Source organism: Meriones unguiculatus, chromosome 1, assembly GCF_030254825.1.
Source record: "Meriones unguiculatus strain TT.TT164.6M chromosome 1, Bangor_MerUng_6.1, whole genome shotgun sequence".
NCBI classification, from domain to species: Eukaryota; Metazoa; Chordata; class Mammalia; order Rodentia; family Muridae; genus Meriones; species Meriones unguiculatus.
This window is the reverse complement of record NC_083349.1, coordinates 157,991,647-158,014,983: the sequence shown is the minus strand read 5'-3', so window position 1 is coordinate 158,014,983 and position 23,337 is coordinate 157,991,647. Positions and strand designations below refer to the sequence as shown.

The 23,337-nt window shown below is 37.1% G+C and overlaps 1 protein-coding gene across 1 annotated transcript; it reads right to left on the bottom strand.

Moving 5' to 3' along the window:
• Positions 1 to 822: 822 nt before the first annotated feature.
• Positions 823 to 21,570, bottom strand: Chordc1 (cysteine and histidine rich domain containing 1). Its single transcript, XM_021628376.2, has 11 exons — positions 21,354 to 21,570; positions 18,156 to 18,205; positions 15,076 to 15,132; positions 14,150 to 14,307; positions 11,724 to 11,827; positions 10,950 to 11,008; positions 6,141 to 6,211; positions 5,008 to 5,113; positions 2,820 to 2,939; positions 2,282 to 2,344; positions 823 to 2,069 (listed from the first exon to the last, which is right to left on the bottom strand). The coding sequence occupies exons 1-11, from the start codon at positions 21,415 to 21,417 to the stop codon at positions 1,923 to 1,925; spliced, it is 999 nt and encodes a 332-aa protein (XP_021484051.1). The 5' UTR covers positions 21,418 to 21,570; the 3' UTR covers positions 823 to 1,922.
• Positions 21,571 to 23,337: the final 1,767 nt, after the last annotated feature.

Sequence of the window (23,337 nt, the reverse complement as noted above, 5' to 3'; positions counted from 1 at the left end):
ATTTCTAAATAAAGTCCTATATACGTAGAACTTAAAGACACTATTTGGATCCTACGTTTTTACTGCCAAAAAAATTTAGAGTGTTTTTGCCTGGTTGAAGTCTGAAGGGTAGCTTTGTGTCTTTACACCTGTTGACAGAGCTACACAGTATCTCTAATAGCTTTTGTTAATAGCACAATGAGGCATGCAGGTTGCCTCCTACATCTAAGGTGCACTGCATTATTTGCCTGGTGCCTGGAGAAGCCGCAAGATGGACCTGTATCAGAAGTGAAGTTCCTGAAGTATACACGCTGCCATGTAGGTGCAAAGAATTAAACTCAACAGCCAGTGTTTTTAACAAATTGTTCTCTCCAGCCTCTACTGTAGATTCTTAACTAAAATATTATGACTATAATGAAACTTTCTTTGTGAGAATTCCATTAATACCAAAGAATCTGGGAAATAAAGTCCTCCAACTTTCATTTTGACCTATGTAAATTTAATGCTCCAATTTACTAAGTCCTGCCAAAAGTTCTAACCTTCATAAAGATTCCCCTTAAGCTCTGCCTCAAAAAAAGGAAACTATTCATTAATGGCACTAGTTGACCTAAGTAAGAAATTCTGTGTCATCTACAATTAAAGCAAATGAAGTACAACATATAACCATTATTATATTATTAAATGTGTCAAACTCTTCATGAAACCCTTAAAATAACTCCAAAGAATTAGACTACTACATTAATCTAACATGTAACAGACAGCTGTCCTTAAATACTATCTATAATTTTCCTGTAGTAGATTACTTTTTTGGTTGCCTTGACCAAAGCATGTGACAGAAACAACTCAAGGGAGGAAAGTTTATTTTGGCTCACGGTTTTAGAGGACACAGTCTATAAAGGCTGAGGAGGCAGCGGTGGGAGTACAGGGACAGAGATGGTTCATATGCCCTGACTGGATCAGACCAGGGATGTATAATACTCAAAGGCTCACCCCTAGTGAGTTCAACCAGGCCCAGCGTCCTAAAGGTTTCACAGCCTTCATAACACAGCCATAAGTTGGGAGAGCAAAAAGCTTAAAACAAGCTTGCAAGGACATTTCAGATTCAACCTCAACCAACACCTTAAAATATTTCAACAAAACTATACAGTCACAGTTTTACAGATACAGTTTTTCATCAGGAAAACAGATACAATTCATAAGAGATTTTAGACTATAAATCAGGCACAATTTAGCCAAAACACCATTTAAAAGACCTTTAAATAATCATATTTTTTTAAAAAAACATTATTGCTTACTTTTATGAAATGATAAATTTTGACCAAATTGATACTTCTATAATCTTAGTTATATTTCCTATCTTAAATTATACTGCTTGACAATTAACAGATATTTATGTAACTTTCTGAAATTAAATTAACTTCAAATTAATTATAATGTTAGGCAGTACACACAGATGGTTTGACTACACTGCTTCAGAATTAGTACTACAAAAAGTAACCACTGCATAGGGAAAAACAAACAAATCTTTTCCTTAAAGATTTTCAAGAATTATAGCAATAAAAGTTCATGGAACGGTCAATTAAATTTTTTTTTAACCACCTAGCTTTTCCATTTAAGGATCAAGCAGACATCAGGATTAAAAAAAATTTTTTTTTGTTTCTCTGCTTATAATAATTTAAACTAAGAAATACTGCAATTACACTTTCCTCCCTTCAAGTGTGGGGCAACAACTATAGTTCCAGTGAGGCTATGTGGATAATCACATTGTGGAACTCAACAGGAAGATAGAGGCACAAACATTTAACAGACTTTGGCTTTGAAGAACCTCATGATAATCCAAAATGGTAGATTAAAAACAACAAAATATTACAGCAGCAAGCAACTATTTCACCACACACATGAAGAACTCTAAAATAGACAAAAGCTTTCTGTTTCTCTTCCAATCAATCTGCAATATCTTCTTTTGGTTTCTCCTGCTTTTTGGTTGTAGGCAGTTCGAGACTGGCCCACTGCATGGGCTCCGCCTTTCTCATAGTGATCTCAATCTTTGTTGCTGTCATAGTGACATAACTTCGTTTCACATCAATCACCTACAACACATCACGAGTAACAGTTAACTTAGTGCTTTTACTGGTTTCAGAAAAACACATTTATTCTAATATAAATATAAAGCTTCTGAGGCTATTTTTATGCAATCTAAGTATTTTGATAGGACATGTTAAGGTTATCTTTATACTTTCCATGAGCATTCTAAAAATGCTTCCAGTCATCAGGAAAAAAATTGATGGATTCATATACTTACACCCCAGAGTTTCACATTTTGATGAAATTCTTTCTCTCCTTCAAATACAATGTGAACATTTAACTGAAAAGATAAATTATCATTATTTTGGTGCTATGTATTTAAAACAAGGCCTTAATACACACTAAGCATGCAGTGAAACACTGAACCATACCCAGTTAAGAGTGATAACTGATGAAATTCATACTGATGGTTTGTGAAACCAAATGCCAATTGTAAAGACAAGACTGGCATTACTCAAGCCATGAGAAAAATGCCAAGATTGAGTCCCTCCCCATTTCACTTAAAAAAATGATTAACAGAAAGGAAAAATTAACTGGAAGGTTCATACCGAGAAACAAATATATATTTTGTGACACTTCTAAGCTACTATCTTTCTAGAAAACTTGAGAACAAACTGCTACACTGATTTTCACGTAAAATACTGTGTCTATGAAAATCATTTGGGATTATCAAATTAGAAGAACTTTTTAAGAAAATATTACCACATAAACAATGTATTTAGGACAATTTTTATTGAGTTACTTAATACACTTACCAATGTACTATTTGCTTCTACTTTACTGAGTTCTGGCAATGAATTTTTAGCATATACAGAGATGGTGACTTCACCCCCAGTCTGATGCCAGTCATGTCTACATGGAACAACTTTTTTTCCCTGTAATGTAAGAAAAACTTCGTAATCTTAAAAACCACCACATAATCAAAAATTTCAAAAGTACTGACTCTGCTAAGAGAGGAAAAACTACCATGCACAACTAAGCAATTGAAGCCTTCAGAGCAACAACTTTTACTTAATGATTCAACCAAGAGGTTTAAAAAGTAAACTATGATACAAAATATCTTCAACAGTTTATGATGTGAGAACAATCTCATTTTTTTCAGTTTGGTGTAGAGGAATTTAAATTCAGAACATGGCTGTTCTGGCAAGGTATCACATCCAAAGGCGTTCTAGGTCTGTGTGATCTACTGGAATACAGACATGGCTTTAATCACAGGAGACAGAGGCAAGCATATTTCTGAGTTCAGCCTGGTATAGAGGCAAGTTTCAAGTAAAAGCTTAGGGCTAGGCATGGTGCTACATGCCTTTAATCCCAGCACCCATGAGACAGAGGCATGCTCAGTGCACAGACCATACATATAGTAATACAAAAATGTATAATACCTTTGAAAGTTAGTATTTTGCAGAACATAAGGACCATGCACCAAAAAAAGAATAAGTAGCCCAGAAGATCCTACCTCACAACTGGCCTATATGCTCAAAATTCTGCAACTGGGACAATTTCAAAATGGTTATCTAGATTGTCCAGCATCACAGACTGTTCCAGTCAGGACTTCGGATAAGCCTTGAACTTTCTCAGCATGCAGAGACTGGACCTGTAAGCCTAGTGCTGGAGGACTGAGCACAAGATCCCAGAGCTGGACTGACAAGCTGCACGCGCAGGAAGAAACCATGTTTCCGGAAATAAGATGGTCAAACATGGAGCCTTCATTACATGCACACATTCCACCCCCACATACAAATTGTCAACTATTCCTATGGTTATTACATTATCCTGTCTTTTCATGTCAGTATGTAGAAAATGCCACATTTTACAGAAATCATCTTTTGACTACTATTAAAGAAATGACCATTAATTCTCCAGCGCTATACTCTGGTATCAACTGAATTTAAAAAAAAATGTGAGAAAAATTTAGCAACAAAGTTCAGGAAACTTTGAAATACTTCCATTAAAAGAAGAAGAAGAAAAAAAAAAAAGGTAGATTTCACCAGGGCTTGTAATCCCAAAATTATTAAACAAAAAGTAAAACATTTTTTCAAACTTAAATTGTTAAGGTTTTGACAACAGAGAAAATGTATAAGCATACTCACTTTCTGAAACATTTCTGCAATTTTATGGTCATTAAATTATGATTCAAAAGCAACAATAAAATAACCAAATACTGAACACATACTTGAGTTTAAAGATACAAGTTTTATGAACTAGAAAGGTTCATAAGTTATTAATATCAGCACAGCACAAAAGACTTGTTTACATTAATCAGGCTATTAAAATAATAAGATCTAGCATACAAACCTATATTCAGCAAAAACTGGTATTCTTCTTTTAACTTAAAGGAATTTAAGGAACTATGTTCATAGCCATTAAGACTTTTGGCCGGTAGATGGAGATTCAATGTATGGTTAATGATTTTGTGGCCAACAGAGGAAAAGAGGTCTAAATAGTTTGTTAGTAACAGAAAATTAACAGGAAGTGCTTTTTAAAAACAATTTTAAAAGTAAAAAAAGGCTGTGAAACTATTTTTTACCTTTTTTTTTTTTAATAGATTCTGTGTGTATGAGTGATTTACCTGCATGTAGTCTGTGAATCACAAACAAGCATGGTGCCTAAGGAAGTGGTGAGCCTTATAGGTTCTGGGAATCAAGCGTGCTCATTTGCAAGAACAAGTGCTCTTAACCACTGAGCCAAGTTTACAGCTATGAAACTAATTTTATAAGACAAAGATCTTTCCATTTTGTCAGGTTTAAAGGATTTTTGAAAACTTCTATACTTGCATCAATAATTACAAAGGTTATTTTGTCAACAGGCAGTTGAGAGATTGTACACATGCCAATGCTTTACCTTGTAACAGCTATTTTTGTGTAAACACATACTAAGCTCAGGTCTCCTAAGGATGACTTAGATGAACACAGGTCAGCATGTGACTTTGAAAAGGTTACTTACTGCATCTTTTTTAGTCCACACATGTTTCCCTGTCGTACAGCCCTCTTGGGCCAAGAATGTATTAAAATCTGAGGTTTTTCTTCTACAACAGCTCCAATATTTCATCCTTTAAATTAAGACAATAAATGAAAGCCCGTATTATCATTATAGCACATGTAATTAAGAAATAAAAACTCTAACTTTAAGTACCTTACAAGTACTTGTGACTTAATTGTTAAGATAGTTATAGACTAGAGAAACTCATTTAAAACCCAAGATGTCATTTATTATATTAACTTAGCTTTTGAGTAAATATACGAAACTATCCCATATTATAAGTCTAGTTTTTCACTGAGAATGTACACCCTAGGTCCCTCATACAGCTACTAAAAAAGTGGTCTGACCAAAGATCCCAATATTCACCTTTCAATAACACAATGAAGAACATGGAACAAAGTAGAAGCTAGAGTATGCACATATGATGGCCATTCTCAAAGAAGGGAAAACCACTACTACCTTGACCCTGCACAGGAAACTAAAAATTACAGATCTCCAGGTTAGAAGTCCTGAAGCACATGGAAACAACTGAAGAGTCTAATATAGTGAAGCTTTTACATGTAACATAGTTAGACCATAATTCATATATACATATATATGAATTATATATATATTATGTATATTATATAGAGAGACAAGCTGAATTGAGAGTTATGGAAAAACATGGGCTTTTCTGGATAATGGTACTTTCATTGCCCCATGGCCAAAAATACTAATGTCCTAAAAAAAAAAGAATGACAGTCCTTTACACAAAGAAATGCAAGTCAGGCTGCATGATAGGACAAGCCTGTAAGCTGCTCTGCAGGAGACTAAGGCCTGAGGATCCTGAGGTAGAGGCAGATAGAAGCAGTTCGCATAATCATTAGGATCTTGCCTCAGATTAAAAAAAAAAAAAATTCCACTTAGGATCACTATTACTTAACCCTATTTTCTATGCTGTGTTTAATGAAGGCAACCTAGGTTATTATAAGGATTAAATGTTACTGTAGGTGAAAGCTTTACTATGACTGCATGGCAATGTTTAAAGATATAAAGGTTTAATTAATGTTTTGAATCACAACTATAAATAATTTAACTAGAAATATGTTTTAAGTTACCCCTCATGGAAAATGGGTACTCCAGAATGATATACACAGACTTCATCTAGACTCTGTAGACCCTGGTATGTCTAAAAAACAAAGATAGAGAGAAAAGAAAAATTAGGTATTTATCTCACACTTGCATCTTATACTTATCTGTAATACTGGTTGCCCATAAAACCTTTATAAAATCCTTAAATAACAGCAGCTACAAGAACACTGTTAACTTCATCAAAGAATGGAAAATGACTCTCTTTTGGACATGGTTAAACTCTAGTCTCTGTAAAGAAAGAAAACAGAAAGCCTGGCAACCTTACTATATAAAATGGTTTTAGCCTTTTAGACATGAGGTTATACTGAACTATATTCAAATTTTCAGAAACATGTTGGAATCAAGAAAATAGAGAATGACTTATATGTATATACTCTGTGTGGGCATTACAAATTAACATATGGGAAACCTGCTAAACAATTCCGCAAGTTTCAGTAGACTGCCGATTCTTGTCCTTACAAATGGTAAAGTGAGTTGCAAACCTATACATACATTCATGGTTTGCCTGAGGTTCTGGGCCCCATTGCTGCTGTTCGTGAAGGTTCTACAGATGACCTCACAAAATTTATGTTAATAAAACACTGATGTAGCTGATAGTACATTCTCTATTTCTGTATTCATATTAACTAAAGTACAGAAGAGCAAACTTTCTTTTTAGTACAAAGTGCTGGGAGTTTATCTCTTGAACTTATTACTGCCACCTAAATATATGTCTTTTCTCCTCTTACTCAATGGCAACAAATGTACTGTCTTCCAAGTCTGAGTCAGTGAGTTTGCCCTCTCTCACTCTAAAGTCATCACACAATCTTGTCAAACTGAATGAGACACCATCAGCTTAACCTCACTCAGGAACGAGCAAGTTTAACCACCAGAACAAACTGTTCCTACTAACTCATTTCCCACTTTCATTTCTCTTCTCTATTGAGTACAATTTTCTAATTACTGCAATTCTTCTTTATTCCCTTTGATTAAAAATACCCCATGATTTCCATCACATTCAGTTACAGGTGTTTCACACATTGAAATGTCCCCCTGCAGGAAAAAACAACTGTAAGTATTTCTTAAAGCAAAATGACGGAAACCAGACAAGCTTCAATGCATGAAAATTACAAGTCCCTCTGTTTATCAACGTCATCATCAGGTCAGTGGAAACCGGACAGACAAAGGACTTGCAGCTAAAAGGTATGAAAAACTCCTACAAGATTATTAAGAAAAAGACGGCAAGAATGATAAGTGAGGGATTATGGACATTTAGCCAACAGGAAAGAATTAGTAGGCATATAAAAGGGCACTCAGCCTTAACATCAGCAAAGTAAACACCAGGGAAGAAAACTGTATTCTCTACCAGACTAAAACACTGACAAGCATAAAGAATATGAACCACTCTGGAAAACTACCCATCTCTACACATCTGCAAAAACTAAACACATAAATACAATGTCACCAAAGCTACACTTTGGTGTGGTGTTAAAACAAAAAACAAAACAAAACAAAACCAAAACAAAAAAGAAAAAAAGGAAAAAAGGAAAAACCAATTATCAATTACGGCACAATTAAACAATGACATTCAGAAAGCATCAAAGAGGGCAAGACCATGGCTATATTTCATAACACAAATCTAAAACAGACAAATTTTATAACTCCTTTTACGTTAACATCAATAATAAGCAAATATTAATGTTGATAGAAATCTTTGTAGGGAAAAGTCAAAAGTAGTTAAGATGTGCTTCTCAATGCTACATTCATTTTGAAAGCCTTTCAGTTTTGAACTTGTATTTAAGTTTTACCAAATTTCACTATTTCAATGAAATATATTAAATATTTCTTAAATTCTCTAAAATCTAAAGATTTAATTTTTTAATATTAAGGCTATTAAACTTGGTTAATATCAATCTACATAAGGACACAGTATCATGACATTACAGTATCAGACATTCCCATTATTTTATGTTATTCTTATCAGTTTTACTAAGTATATCACCCCTCCCCCCATATTTGATACTTTGATTAAGTTGAATTTCCTCTAGTTCTGTGCCATCAGTACTCCTTTTTTTCACTATCAGCTGCATCCAGCTAGGGAACCCAGTGACCTACAATAGCAACTTGCCTGCAAAACTGATACAATAAGTGGCACAAATGCTAGGGTCACAACAAACCACCTTTGTATTGGATTCAAGGCCCATTCCACAAGATGGACTCTATAACTGAAACTTATTGAGGCTAATCTGATATCTACTACTTCTAAAAATAAACACAAGGGGTGAGGGATGGTGGGAGACATATTGTTATACTCTGGATACTGTATCAGAGAGTTTCTTGTAGTTGATATTAACACAGATATGACCTGACAGTTGGCAGTGAGAAACCTTAAAGCACTCAGCCATAAATAGTATGTGTGTATCAAAATCCTCTCCATTCAAAGCTTAGGAATGCAGGCGGAAGAAGAGGAAGAAAGATCCTAAAAGTCAGAGGTATGAGATGATTCTAAGGAAACAGCATGTTACAGATATAACAGAACTGATGTAGATATGAACTCAAGAGACTGTGACAGCATGCACAAAACATGCCAAAATGGAAACTAGACAAAATCCCAGCATAGAGAAGCAAAAGTGAGAAAACTTAACCAAGAAGCAATCTGCAACTGGTCCCTGTTGAGAAAGTGAAATTCAACCACACTCCAGGACAGGCTTTATGTTCAGAAGTAGCTGACAAGCATAAAGCATAAAATAAACTCCATTTTGTGTATGTGTGTGTGTGTGTGTGTGCTTGTGCATTTTTTTTTATTGTGGTGTTGATTTATTTATTGCAAGGACAGTGAACAAGAGAAGGGGAGGGAAGGAACATGAAGTTGGTTGAGTAGGAAAGATCTGGGAGGGCTTAGGAGTGAAAAAAATATCAAAATATACTAGCACTTAAAAAAGAGCAATAATCCTTACAATGAAAATATTTTTTCTCTTTCACTTAATATTTCTACCTCATCTCATTCATATAAAGCTACACTTCCATTTCCATCTCAACTTTAGTAAGCAAGGTAATCTCAAATGTCATAGAAGAAAAACAAACCTGCGGGCCCCCATCTTCACACTCAACTGTACTGTAGCTGGTCTTGCAGGATGAAGACAGCATCTGCTGTTAGTTCATTATTTAATCAGTATGGGTATTTTGCCTGATTATATCTGTGCACCAGATGTGTGCCTGGTGCCCACATAGGCCAAAAGAGTCTTAATCTAGAGTTGCAGATGCTTGTGAAGTGCCATAAGGATGGTCAGAATCAAGCCTCAGTCCTCTGAAAGAGCAACCAGTCCTCTTAGGTGCCTGAGACAAATGTGTCATTTATTTTAACTAACATACTATTGAAACAATAAACTCCCGAAACAACTCCTCCCCAGGAATCTCTAGCCTGGAGAACAGAAGGCCCAAATCCAGTGCCAAGACAAATGGAAAGACCAGATAATGACAAATTTAAGGTAGGTGGGACCACACCTTGACTGGGACTGCTTAATTATGCTTATCTCCAGCCCTTTATTTAAGCCTTAATTTACTCAGTCAAAATGGACTTGGAGTGGGTGCTGCTGTATCTTTTTCCCTATTCCCAATGCGATTACACGAATCAAAGACTTTTCTACTTTTCCCTATTTGTGTTAATTGAATTACTAAAGACATGTAGCTGAATTTAGCCTCTTAAAACATAGGCTGTTACCCTAAGCCCACTAAGAACTCCAATTCTTGAAGGCACAATTATTCAAGTGATAACACTGTACATATATCAGCTGTGTCAGGGACTGTTCTAAGCATTCAAAATGCAACAAAAAGCAAACAAACCATAGTATCATAATCCTCACCATGAAATGGGATAGTTGGTTAAGGAATGAGTCAAGTAAGGTTAAAGATCTCATAATAATCCATACTGCACATTTAGTCATTTCTCAGCAACCTGCTCTCTAGAATAACACGGCCTGACCTTCTACAACAGCGTCTAGGCTGGTTTCTCTGGACAGAGATCTTTCCTTAAACTGGGCATGGTGGTACACAACTGCAATCCTGACACTAGCTGAGGGAAAAGACTGAAGTTTGAAGCCAGCCTGGGATAGAGTGAGATTCTTTTCAACAAACAAAACACCTTCCTGAAACTGATAATGGTTTGCCATCAGTTTGAAGTAGCACAAACCCTCTTCCTGGTTTAGGCCTTTCATCATCTTGTCTATTTCTTTTTACACAATACTTTGAGATTACTGCCTAAGCACCAAGACCTTGCCATTTGCTGAGTAGCCTCCCTATAAAGCATCTTTACTTCTGTGCTCCCTCTATGGATAGTTCTTTTCCCAGATTTATCACCCCAACCCAATTCTGACCTTGTGCTGAATCAGAAAGACTTTCACTGACTGGAACCACTGTAGTTGCTCAATCTACTATGTTTACCTCAGGTCTGTCTGAGTTCATTATTCAATGGGCTATTTTTGTCCTCTGGAGCACATTAAAATAGGCTCCAAAGGAAGAGGTTTTGTTTAATTTGATACTATTATCTTCAGTCCCTGAAACTTGCTGTCTAGCACATAGAAAGTGTTTAGTGAAGGTCAATCAAATGAGATTTATTCCCATAATTCTATTACATGTTTCTCTCAGACAGTCTTCCTGTATTTATAGGCCCAGTCTTCAGCCAAGTGTCCAACATGTAACTAGCACCAAACTATTTGCTAACTTTAGAGTAAATTGTAGTTTTTTGCTTGAATATTAAAATTTTACTCAATAAATCCAAAGTTTTATAATATATGTACCTTTGAACATCCTCCATTTTTACAAGAAGTCCCAATCTTAATTTCATCACTGTCTTCTTCTGTAATAAAGGGGGAGAAAAACAGAGGTAACACAAAACTTCATAACTATGGAAACAAGAAGAATAAAATCTAAAACTACAATAATAAAAAAATAGTACTCCACTGTTATATTATTCTTATAAAACAAGTCCAATTTAAGAAAAAAAAAAAGAAAGAAAAGGAAATGTACATCCCAGCACTTGGAAGACTAAGGGAAAATGATTATGAATTCGAAGTCATCCTAGATCACACAGAACTATTGAAGCTATTAGACAAAGTCTTGTTTCAAAGGAAACAAAACCCCCTATACCTAGTTTTTGCCTATATGCTCCCAAATGATATAAATGTTTTTATTCTACAGTTCAGTGATTATCCAATTTCATAAAGTCTTATATTCTCTTACAAAGCAGAAATCACAGACAATATTTTTGTCCCTGATATTAGGCAGAGATCAAATAGATAATAAAATACATTTTATGCAACACACAAGGAATCATTTCAGTTATTGAAGAAATTTAGCTGGTAAACTCTTTAAGGGATGATAAATTTGCACAAAGTCATAATCAATGAACCAAATGTTACTTCTACAGTGTTAATAGCATTTGGGAAAAAAGTTCATTCTCCACTACAACGTGCTGCATTGTCACACACTTAGTGCACTGTAGCTATCTCTGTTGAATGGCTTAATTACACAGAAAATTATTAAAAACAAACAAACAAAAAACAGTGTCTTACCTTTTTTATTTTCTTCATTCCCTGATGACAGTTTTAGTTTATCAAGTGCTTGTTTTAGGGAAGCAGATATTTTTAATTCCAAGTTTGTCATTGGCTCATCTGGGCTGGAGAATTTAAGTTTATTATCATCATTAATATGCCAAAGTATTTCTTTGTACTTAAAATTGATAACCTTAAAAATCTTCCATATGATATTAAGTATCTGTGCATTGTTATTCCTAATTAAAACTATTTCATAAATAAAGTAATCTACCAATATCTTAAGAAACTAAGATAATAATCTACCAATATCTTAAGAAACTAAGTTTTGAGGCTGGAATGATGGCTTAGTGGTTGAGATAATACACTGCATCTGCAGAGAACCTGAGCTCAGTTCCAAGTGCTCACGTCAGGTAGCTCACAACCACCTCCAACTCCAACTCCAGGGGATCTGGTTCCTTCTGCTAGACTCCCCAGGCACCTACTCACACATACATACACCTATGCAGACACACATAGAACTAAGAATAAAATAAATCAAGTTTCAAATATTCATGCCACTGCTAGCATAAAGATACTGCTGTAGTGTGAAGCTATAGGAAAGAAGTAAAGACTAAGAATCCAAGCCTGCAAAGATGAGTAAATTTGGTGTAAATGTCTGTAGAATCCTTTTCAGTTCATCCCCAAGCAAAATTCTGAGCATAAATTCTCAAGCACTAAGTGAAAACATACTCATTTGTATTAGTAGAGACAATTTACTCATGTGGAGAGATGACATACAGCCTTTTAAAGTTAGATACAATTTTAGACAACAGTTCTAGTATTGTTAACTTCTGTATATAATTTAAGCCATTTCAATAAACAAGTATTAAGACTATTAATAAATGTAGCAACAAAAATGTATCATAGCTTATTTACACTGCATCTATAATGACAAACTTGGAAATATTAATAAAGTACACTAGAACCTGATCAGATGGATTTAAAATAAATCCTGTAGGTGCTGAGGAGCTAGCTCAATGGTTAAGATGATTTAGTGTGCTTCCAGAGGACTGGGGATTGATTTCCAGGATCCAGAGTGCCTTAAAAACTGTACGTAACTCCAGTTCCAGGGTAGTCAGTTGTTCTCCATGGGTACCAACCATGCAATTGGTCAGACACACATGCAGGCAAAACATACCCATAAAGACAAAAACAAAAATTAAAATACATTTACCTTTTTTCACAGCCTCTCAAGGCTTATAAATCTGCAGCTCATTGTTTAAAGAAATGTTATTAACTCATATCATTATATTCTAGTAGACTCTACTGCAATGTGCCAGATTTAAGAATGAACTGTACTGTAACAAAATGCTTCTTTTTCCAGTTTTGTTTTTTTAACTGCCTAGGTTACTGTCTGACAGGCTCTTAAGACGGAATTAATAATCAAGGTAGAATAAAAGCAGTCTGGTCTTTAATTACGGCCCATACCTCAAAACATTAATGAGCAAACAAACATCAAAAGTCAGGATTCTTGGTGTAATGATCTTATGATTCTTAGGTAATCATCTATAAATTTATTTGAATATATTAAAAAAGTTGGGAACACTGTAAATTTATAATGTGAAGAAAAGCTCCAATTGCTTTTAACTTTTCAGGCTTGTATTTAGAAAGAACTCACCTGAGGGACTAGAGCCCAAATTACATGTTTATTTTCAGTAGTTTGAGTTCTGAAACATCTACTATTTAAATGCAGTTTGATGATCTTGTGTTACAAGTGGTAAACCCATAAATGAAGTGGTTCTCAAACTGTGGGTCATGACTCTTTGTGAGGTTAAACAACCCTTTCAAAAGGATTGCCTAAGAACACTGGAAACACAGATATTTAGTTATGACTCATAACAGTAGCAAAATTACAGTTATGAAGTAGCAACAAAATAATTTTATAGCTGGGGGTCATCACAACATGAGGAACTGTATTAAAAGGTCACAGTATTAGGAAAATTGAGGACCACTGCATCAATGTGTTTCAAAATACATTCTTGTTTGAACAGAAGGTCATTATGAACAATCTAATTTTACTTCTAACTGAGCAAAAGCCATTTTTAAAGTATTTTGACAGGTTATTCTAAATCAAATGAATGAAAACTCTGCAAGAATAAGAGTAATTTACCCAAAAGCATTGGAAAGTAAAGTGATTAGGCCTCTGAGGTTTTTCAATTCAAACTAATTGTATAGAAGGACAATTCTTTTACTAAATTCTACCACAATGAGAAAGATACACCAGAAAACAAAGATGTACTTTTCACCTCTGCATGAATGCCCTCAAAAATTAAAGGGTTGTTAGCAAAAGAAAACACACGTACAGTGGCCACGACAAATGCCTTTATACAAAATGTTAGAAAGAAGTTTCAACGGGAAATGCTGTTATCATAGTATTAAAAGTATTTCAGCTGTGTAGATTATACCTTGGCCTTTGTATTGCTTCTACTGGTTTAGGGGCTTGAATGATGTGCTCCTGAAATTTGGGCTTTAATTCAGATAGCTCCTTCTTCTCAGTGGTCTTGACTTCAGGCTTGACTGGTTCAGGTGGCTTCTCACTATTATGCCTGCCTTTCGTACAGCCCTGTTAGTGAAAGATATAAATGCACACTTACGCTTTCTCCTACTTTATTTTTGCTTCTATTGTGGGTGTTTTAAAAGCCTTTCCTAATTATTTATACATGCCAAAGCTCTTGATTCAGGAAGGTCTCTGCCTGTACTCTCAGCTGATACAGTGCTTGTCTACCATGTACAAAGCCCTGGGCTTGACCTTCAGCACTACTAAGACTGGCATGGTACCAACTGTAATCTGAGCACTTGGATCTGGAGACAGGAAGATCAGGTGTTCAAAGTCATCCTTGCCTACACTTGGGCTGCAGGAGACACTGCCTGACAAAACATAAACAAAAAAGTCTCCATCTGAGCTTCACCATTCCTATTAAACTGACATATGATCTTCACTCAAATATCTCTTAAATTTTATTTGTCTTATCCCTAAGAAATAATGACTGTTTTCTTTCTCAGTGCCATATAAAACAGTGGACCATCCCACTGGTGCCTCTAAATAAGAATGTTCGTCATCACCACATGCCTACAAGTTCCTCCTTGCTGATCTCTTCAAGACACCAAAGATCAAGGATGGAAAACGACAAGTGAATAGTTCATATAATAAAATCTTGTTCTCCAAGGCAAACAAATGATTTTAGAAGCTACAGAAATGTATCTTCTTTGTTAAGTACAGTGGAACCTCATAGCTAAGCCAACGGTTATCAGTGATCTGACTACACACTTTGCAGCTTCCAGGAATATGTGCTTTTAGAAAAATAATACAGAGAAATAAACTAGTACTTACTACAATGCTTAAGAAGTCAGAAAAATCAGTTGTTCTTCTCTTACAGCAAGACCAACCCTAAAGGGACAAGGAAAAACAACAATCAAAATAACCTTAAAACTGTGTTACACTTATTTCTTTGAATTCTAAAATTACATATACATACATACATGAGCTCAGTTTTTGTAAGCTGTTTGCTAATCACGTAAAAATTTATATTAAAAAATTCCTTGAAATAGAAAATCAGAAGCTTTTTTTGTTTAAGAATATTATTTGAGTTTCAGAAAAACAAAATTTTTAATATCATCTATCAGAATAGCACTGTAATCACTGGAAGAGCTCTTGGTTTTGTGTACAAGACCACGTCGAATTCCCAATCTTTCCAATTCATATTTAAAGGATTTGATGGGTAGGGTGATTTACTTGGAAATCTCTTAAATAACAATATATTATTGCAATTTCTAAACAACTAAATTAACTTTTCAGACAGAAACAGATTTGACAGAAGCAACTGAGGTATGTCGTTTTAAGTTTAAAAAAAAAACCTATCAAGCGACTCCTGAATATCAAAGAAAGGAGCTACAAAATTATGGAAGGAGACAGACTGATAATGCTGTCCTCTTCCTACAAAGTTAAAAATAAGCCTGCACAGAACACTTATAATGAATTATCAGCAAGGCAGCTTTTAGCTGACCCAGAGCTAAGTAAGCCCATAGTAATAAATAATTACTTTAGGGCTCTCCCATCTGAAACACACATCTTTGGTTTTAAGTAATAAGAAAAGCCCTTAACTAAGATTTAAACCAATGAAAATAAACTAAGGCTAAATAATTCCTCCTTGGTAGCCAGGAAAATGACTGCTTTGGTATTTAGAAGCACTCATCACCTTGATTCTTTCTTAACTTAACCCTCAATAAAAGGCAGGAGAAACAAAGAACAGAAGCTCCTGGTTCTGATGCTCTCTTCCATGTTGCTTGCCTAACGGCCACCCATAGGATGTACTACTGCATCTTTCATTGCACTCTGGTTTCATAAAAGCTTGTTTGGCTTTCTGGCCTCCATGTTTTCTGTGTCTAGTACTATGCCACTGAGGAAGGGGTCTAATTCTAACTGTTTCACTCAAAAAACAGACACTTTAGGTAGTTTATCATAAACAGCTTACTGAAGGTGGCTTTTAGTTATTTTAAATTCCAATGTAACAGATATTAAAGAAACAGAAATACAACACACTTATGTCTCCAAAATTATATTAAATTCATGTGGGCCAATTTTTTAAGGCACAGACATTTTGGAGATGAACTTTTTTTTTTTCTGTAGAACTCTGGATTGAGATGCCTATGATCCAATTACCACAGTCTCACAGGGTTTAAAGAGTGCTGATATTATCTATATTCATCAGGAACTATATTCTGTAAGAGTTTTACTGACTTAATCATATATATGTACATAATTATGTCAGATGTTTAGCATTTAAAGGATACATTAAAAAAAATCTAAACAAAGGTTCAAACAGATAAGTTTGTGTTATCTGTTCAGGTCTGTGCAAGGAAAACAATGGTCCAGAGGGCTTTTTGTCTGGCTTTGATCTTTTTAGCCTCCGACAGCCTTTGTATGTATTGAAACTGATTATGTAGCTGTCTTTCTCTTTCTTGGGAGAGCATTATTTCTTGACTACTGTCCATTACACTGTCCTTTGTTCAATTTCTATTTTTCCTTCTACCATTTTCACTTATTTCCTAGCAATAGGGATGCTTCCTATTTTTGCTCAAGTCCACTAGCTTGCGCCCTCAAGTTGTCACTTGCAGTCCAGTGATTCTTAAGATGCATTTGCATGTACGTATCCAACAGACAATTTCAAACCATTGCACCCCTAAACTGAAGTTTTTTTATTACTCTTATTTCTATGGTTGTGCTAGTTTTCATAACTGCTCACCGTGTGTCCATGTGGAGGGGGTAGAAACCAGGTCAACATTTAGTGTCCTCTCTTGCTGCCTACCTAACCTTCTTCAACAAAGTCTCTCACAGAACATGGAACTCGAAAAATCACCTAGATCATCTCAACAGAGAGGCCCAATGACCCCTGGTTTAAAGATAGCCCTTTCACCTTCATTTCATTTGGGGGGGGGCACTCAAATTTAGGTCCTTACACTTAGATAAAAGTGCTGAAACTGACAGACATTCTCCAGATTCTTGTCTGTATTCTATACACATATTCTATACAGCTAGGCGTGGTGGCACACACCTTTAATCCCAGGGCTAAGGGAGGCGGAGGGAAGAGAATCAGGGAGTTCAAGGCCAGCCTGGTTTACACTGCCAGTCCTTGACAGCCAAAGCTACACAGAGAAACTCTGTCTTGAAAAACAAACAAACAAAACCAAAACAAGAACAGCAAAACCCCCAAACAAACATTATGAAAACCTCGGCTTTGCAAGGCTGCTGGATTACATGGCTAAGTAGATTTCAGGTAATACAAGCATTCCTATAAAACTACTAGTTTCATATTTAACCAAATGTGTAGTTAAATTTATGTTAACAACAAAAAACATTTTAATGGCATTAGGGGAATGGAATAGTCAAAGAAAGTTCTGTTAATGTTAAGTCACTGAGAACTTGCATCCCTCTTATTAGTTATAAATTTTTAAAAATGTAGTATCGAAAACTTGGTTACAACAAACAAAAAAACATTCTACCATTTCTCTGATTCTTCAGCTCACCAAGACAATAAAGGAGAAAATATGGTATCATGTTTCCAGTAAAATACTCCAACTAAATGTGTTGAAGTATTAAACACCTGAAACAATCACTTCTAGTACCTAGGGGAAGCTGTCATACTAGCCAGCAGTGACAGACTAAAGACGAAGACCAGTATCACTGCTGTTATTCAACTTCAAACTCAGGAAGGGAATAAATCACCAGGAAAGGGGGTTGGAATGTAAACACAGTAATTATATAATTGGAAAATATTACTGTTGACTATCTTCTTTCTGTTTAGAGAATTTGCTTCCAGCAAGCCAAAATGATCATTAAGAATGTAAAATTGACAAGCTTAGGAAGGAAAAAAAATTATTACATCTTTTGAAGAAACGGAAAAGGTATCTTACCTTTAGGGCATCATGAAACACAGGAACACCTGGGTGGTATGTGCAAGCATCTGGTTAAAAACAGAAAGGGAAAACAACACAGCAGCTTATAAATTAGAAGTTTATACATCAGGCCTTCCTTCAGGTGTTAGGGTTTCATCCTGTTACTAAATGCAGGTAATTATTCCCCAAGACTTCATTAATGCCTTGTATTAAAAACAGTAAGTTAAACCTCTAAGAATATGAAACATGGACAAAACTAATTCAGAACTGCTCAAGAATAATACCCTTTATCAGTGATTCTTAACCTTCCTAATGCTGCAACCCTTTATTGCAGTTCCTCAGGTTGTGGTGACCCCAAGTATAAAATTATTTTGTTGCTACTTTGTAACTGTAATTTTGATACTATCAGCACTGCTATATAGCCTTCCATCTTTTGAGGTAAAATCTGTTTACTACTAAAACTTTAAGTCTTACTGATTCTGGCAATATTTCTTTTATTCTCTAAAAATGTCATACATGCATACAAAGTATCTCAGTCATACCCAACTACCTAACTTGCCAAAGTATACAATGTATAAACACAGCCAGGAGTGGAACAGTCCAGGACAGCAAGAACAGCCTCACCATGTAACCAACAGGAATGAAACAGGAAAATCACTTTCAAAAGGAGAGGAGAATTACATGGATATTTCCTTCTCTAGCATTTAGCAGGTTTAACAGTTTTGCTGCTATTCATATGTACTGATGAGACACTACAAGACCCAAGTTTTGAGGGTTTTTTTTTTTTTTTATTTTTTACACTAGGTTTAGATGGAATCTTCAGTTGTCACTCATAGCTGCTGTGCTGTCAAAAGTGTGTCTACTTATGGAGTGCTTAACACATGCAAGTTACAGATCACATTTCTTTTTAACATGTACTTGAATTACAAACTAAAATGTTCTATCATCTTGAAGAGTCTAATTTTTGTATACAAACCAAACCAAACAAACAATAAACTTAAAAAGAGTGAAATAAGGTACTAAGCATGGAAATTATACATCATTATAGAGGACTTATAACTAACACATCCATCACTGCACTCCTCGAAACACAGAACTACTGGTTCCTTCAACATTGCCCCTTTGTGTTTTATTTTTGAAGTTACAATTACATCACCATGTATCCCTTCCTTTTCCTCCCTCCAAATCTTCTCATATATACTGTCTTACTATCTTTCAAATTCATACTCTTTTTTTCCTTAGTTATGTGTGTGATTATTCCTAAATAAATAAATGTTATGAAGATGTTACTTGTACATGTTTTTTGTTTTGCTTTTTCCATGAGAGGGTTTAGCCAGCACCTGATGGAAACAGATGCAGAGACTCTTGGTCAAACTTTAGAGAGAGCTCAAGGAGTCCTATGGAAGAGTTGTATGGAAGAGTTGGCGGAACCACAGAAGGCGCAGGAGGGCTCAAGGACTCCACAAGATCTACAGAGGCAACTAACCTGGGCCTGTGAGGGCTCACAGAGACTGAATCACCAACCAAAGAACATGCATGGACTGGTTCTCAGTCCCCTGTACATATGTGGGAGATACGCTGCTTGGTTCTCATGTGGTTCCCCAACAACTTGAGCTGGGGCACTCTCTGATTCTGGCCTGCCCTTGGATTCCATTACCCTAACCAGGCTGCCTTGTCTGGCCTTCGTGGGTGAGGATTCACCTAGTCCAGCAGGGACTTAATGTGCCATGGTGGATTGTTAAGCATGGGGGACCTCCCTTTTCCTGAGAGGGAGAAGGGAGGAGAGACATGTGAGGGGAAGACTTGGAAGTGAGGAAGGGGACTTCGATCAAGAGGTAAAGTGAATAAACCTTTAATTTGTAATTTTAATGCATAAGGTAAAATGGTTCCCATTCTAAAAAAAACCTCTTAAACTCAGTGTTATCAACTGTCATTCATTCAAACAAATTATTTGACATTATCCCTACTTTCTAGAAAAAGTCCCACTTTGCTAAAGTGAATAAAATCTGGCTAGCTGACAGGAGTTCCCTGACCTATATGAAGCTGTTAATGGCCCCAAATTAACGGCTGTTTATTTACTCTTGTAGCTTTCCTACTCTCCTGTTTTGGTGTTTCTTTTCTTTTTTTTTTTTTTTTTATCTTCTCTAGGTACTATACCATTCCACACACAGACTAACGTCCAATAACAAACTGGTGTCTCTCCTGAACTTTGGACCAGAATCTAGTACCCTAAAAATACTGCCCCATGCTACAACGCATCAATGTACTTAGTATTTACTCAGAAAATGTGCTTAAGTTTAACAAGTGCTTGTAGACTGGCTTCATCTTTAAATCCTGTACCACTCTTATATTGAAAAAAGTCACCAGTTTATTTGTGTAACAAGATAAATATTTCAAACACCTCAAACATGAAAAGATCTTTAATTAAGGCATCGACTTTAAACTCTTTCACAAAGCTTAAATGTATTACCGCCACACAGATTTCCAGTCTGCAATGAGATACTTCACAGTGTAGTTGTTGTTATATAATGACGTGACAGTACACTATCTTGCCTATAAAAAGAATGCCATACATTCTAGGTGAATCTGAGGTAAGTGTTGTATCTTCCCACAAGAGTCCGGTAATCTGCATAATTATCCCACCCACCAATCTCACTCCCACCTCTGGTTTCACCCAGCATAGGCGCTTGCTTTCACTGTACATTCTTAATTAGACCTCACTGGTTTTTGGAGCATCATTCGGAGCTCATTTTATGCTAGATGGCGTGGTTTAAAACTGCAGGCCCCAGCAAAGGTATGCCGAAAACGTTATCGTGGAACGGATGTGTAACAGTCATTTCCGCAACCAAATACATTTCGTTAGAAAGCAGGTAACTAATAGGAGGGGGAGAGGGGAAGCCGAACAAGTGACAAATACAGTTTTCACTAGTACTCAAAACGCAACAAGAAGTCCAAGGCAAGAATGGTCCACTGTTCACCTCTTTGTGCCGCTCACACCCAGGCATCACGGAGGTGACAGTGTAAATCAGGTCAGGACAGCCCCAGAACTGAAGAGGTGCAGAGGATGCTCACTAAGAAATGCGGGGCACAGGCACACCGAAGCGCCCGGCCCTGCGCTCCCGGGGACAGCCTGAGAGCCAGGTGAGGGAGGCCGGGGGTCGGGAGGGGGAGGCCGGCGAGCGGCGGGAGAAGGCTACCGGCCAGGATCCTCCTTACCGTCCGCGTTGGCCTCGGGGTCGAATCGCTGGCCACAGCCGCGGTTGTAACACAGAAGCGCCATTCCGTTTTCCGGGTGAACCCACACCACCGGGACTACAACTAAATCACCGCGGCAATCGCCGGCGGTACGGCACAAGCCTTAGCTGGTTTCCGGAAGCCGCCGGTCCAGCTTCAGGAATTTTCGCGAACGTTCCGCCTGCACACGCGCAGAAGGGACGGGAACGGGGGGGGGGGGGGGGGGGGGGGCCGGAGCCAGGCGCTGGGTGGTTAGATTTCCCGCCGGACTCCCGCGGGTGAGCGCCGTGGGGGTGCACCCGGACACTTATAGATGGCACACCCGCGGGCGGAAGCGGAAGTTCCGGTGAGCCGCTCTCCTTTTGTGTCCTGCTTTCTGCCCGGTGGCAGATGGACTGCGCAGTGCGTGGTCCGGCGACAGTGGTATGCGCGGTCTTCCGCGCAGACGGGCCAGCTTGGCGGGGGTGGGGGTGGGGGGGTGGGGGGTGGGGGGTGGGGGCGGGGGGTGGGGGCGGGGGGGTGGGGGCGGGGGGGTGGGGGGGTGGGGGGTGGGGGCGGGGGGGTGGGGGCGGGGGGTGGGGGCGGGGGGTGGGGGTGAGTGAGGAGGGCTGCGGACGACCGGTTATCGGGTCTTTACGTCCAGATTTGCGCAGCCTCCAGACCGATGCCCTGCGGACGGTGTCAGTAACCAAAGGTTTGTTAGTTGGCTTTGAAAACACACAGGACTTCAGAATGAGCAAAGTTATGGTTCAAGTGTTGTCCTAGAATCAATCACAGTTCTAAATTGAAATTTCTCTTTAGTCACCACTTAACCTACTCTTCAGTCTTACTTATTCGGTCTTGTAAAATAAGTTCAGTGTACAAAACACATTACATTAATATACAACATGTAAACACGTGCTTTCTATATGCGTATTTTGAAGTAGCAAACAGTTTGGGATGACAGATACACGGAAAATGTGTGCATTTTCCCAATGACCCTGAGAGACCGAAAGATAAATTAGCAGCAGGTGGGTGGAGAAGTCCAGTAATGCCCTGAGGGGAAGGACCAGCTTACTGCATTCTTTCCCCACCCACTAGAGATAACAGTTGCTAGGAAACTGGCCCATCCCCCTGGGGAGGGACACCAGGTCATTATGGTCTGGGGACCTTCTTATAGCCAATCAATTCAAAATGTAGCATTTTGACCAATAGATGCTTGCCAGGCCGGAATCGCCCTGCCTTGGGCATGCTGGGAGGGACCAGAATCTATATATTACCCAAATAACCTGGGCTTGGCGCTCTCAGAAGCGGTGGGTGTTGTGGGCCCAAGCTGCAGCTTGTAATTTACAATAAAAAGACCCTCATGTGTTTTGCAAAGGAGTTGATTCCTGTAGATCTTTTGGGGGCTTGCGAACTGGGTGGAACAATCCCAAGTTTATTAATGAAGATCTCACAAACTTACCGTACAAATAATAAAATAATTCTCATTTTCCGTATCCTTTTTATGCTTAGAAATATCAAATTTGTTTATTACTCAACATAAAAAAATAAAATGTTGTATTCATTTAACCTAATATGATTTCCATTTTATGTCATTTGTAGTTATTGTTATGATTGATGGAATACTATGCTGAATTCTGTCATTTTCAATTTCTCCTATAATCTCACCACCTTAATTGTACCCAAGTCAATGATATATATAGTATGTAAATTGTGTATTCAATATATTGTATGCTTATTGTATATAAATTGGGAGGAGGGTAGCTAATATTGTATAAAAGACATAAACCTTTTAAGTACTAAGTTTTAAAAGACAATGTATTGCTAGTTGATTTCTAGATTTAGAATTTTTAGAATTTTTCATATTAGCCATGGATAGCTACTATATAGACTTTAGAAATTAATCATAAATAATAAGAAATGGATGAAGAGCCCTAAAAAAAGTTTTATTATGGCCAGTTCCAATGTAGCATACCATAGTGTC

What these genes read in the sequence shown, in the direction of transcription:
- Chordc1 (XM_021628376.2), bottom strand. Translation starts at nt 21,417, where the DNA reads ATGGCGCTTCTGTGTTACAACCGCGGCTGTGGCCAGCGATTCGACCCC. An exon ending in GAATGAAGAAAATAAAAAAG is followed by an intron (nt 11,009 to 11,723) that starts GTAAGACACTGT and finishes CCTTTATTACAG; the next exon opens with AAGAAGACAGTGATGAAATT. An exon ending in AAAATGGAGGATGTTCAAAG is followed by an intron (nt 6,212 to 10,949) that starts GTACATATATTA and finishes TTTGTTTTTTAG; the next exon opens with ACATACCAGGGTCTACAGAG.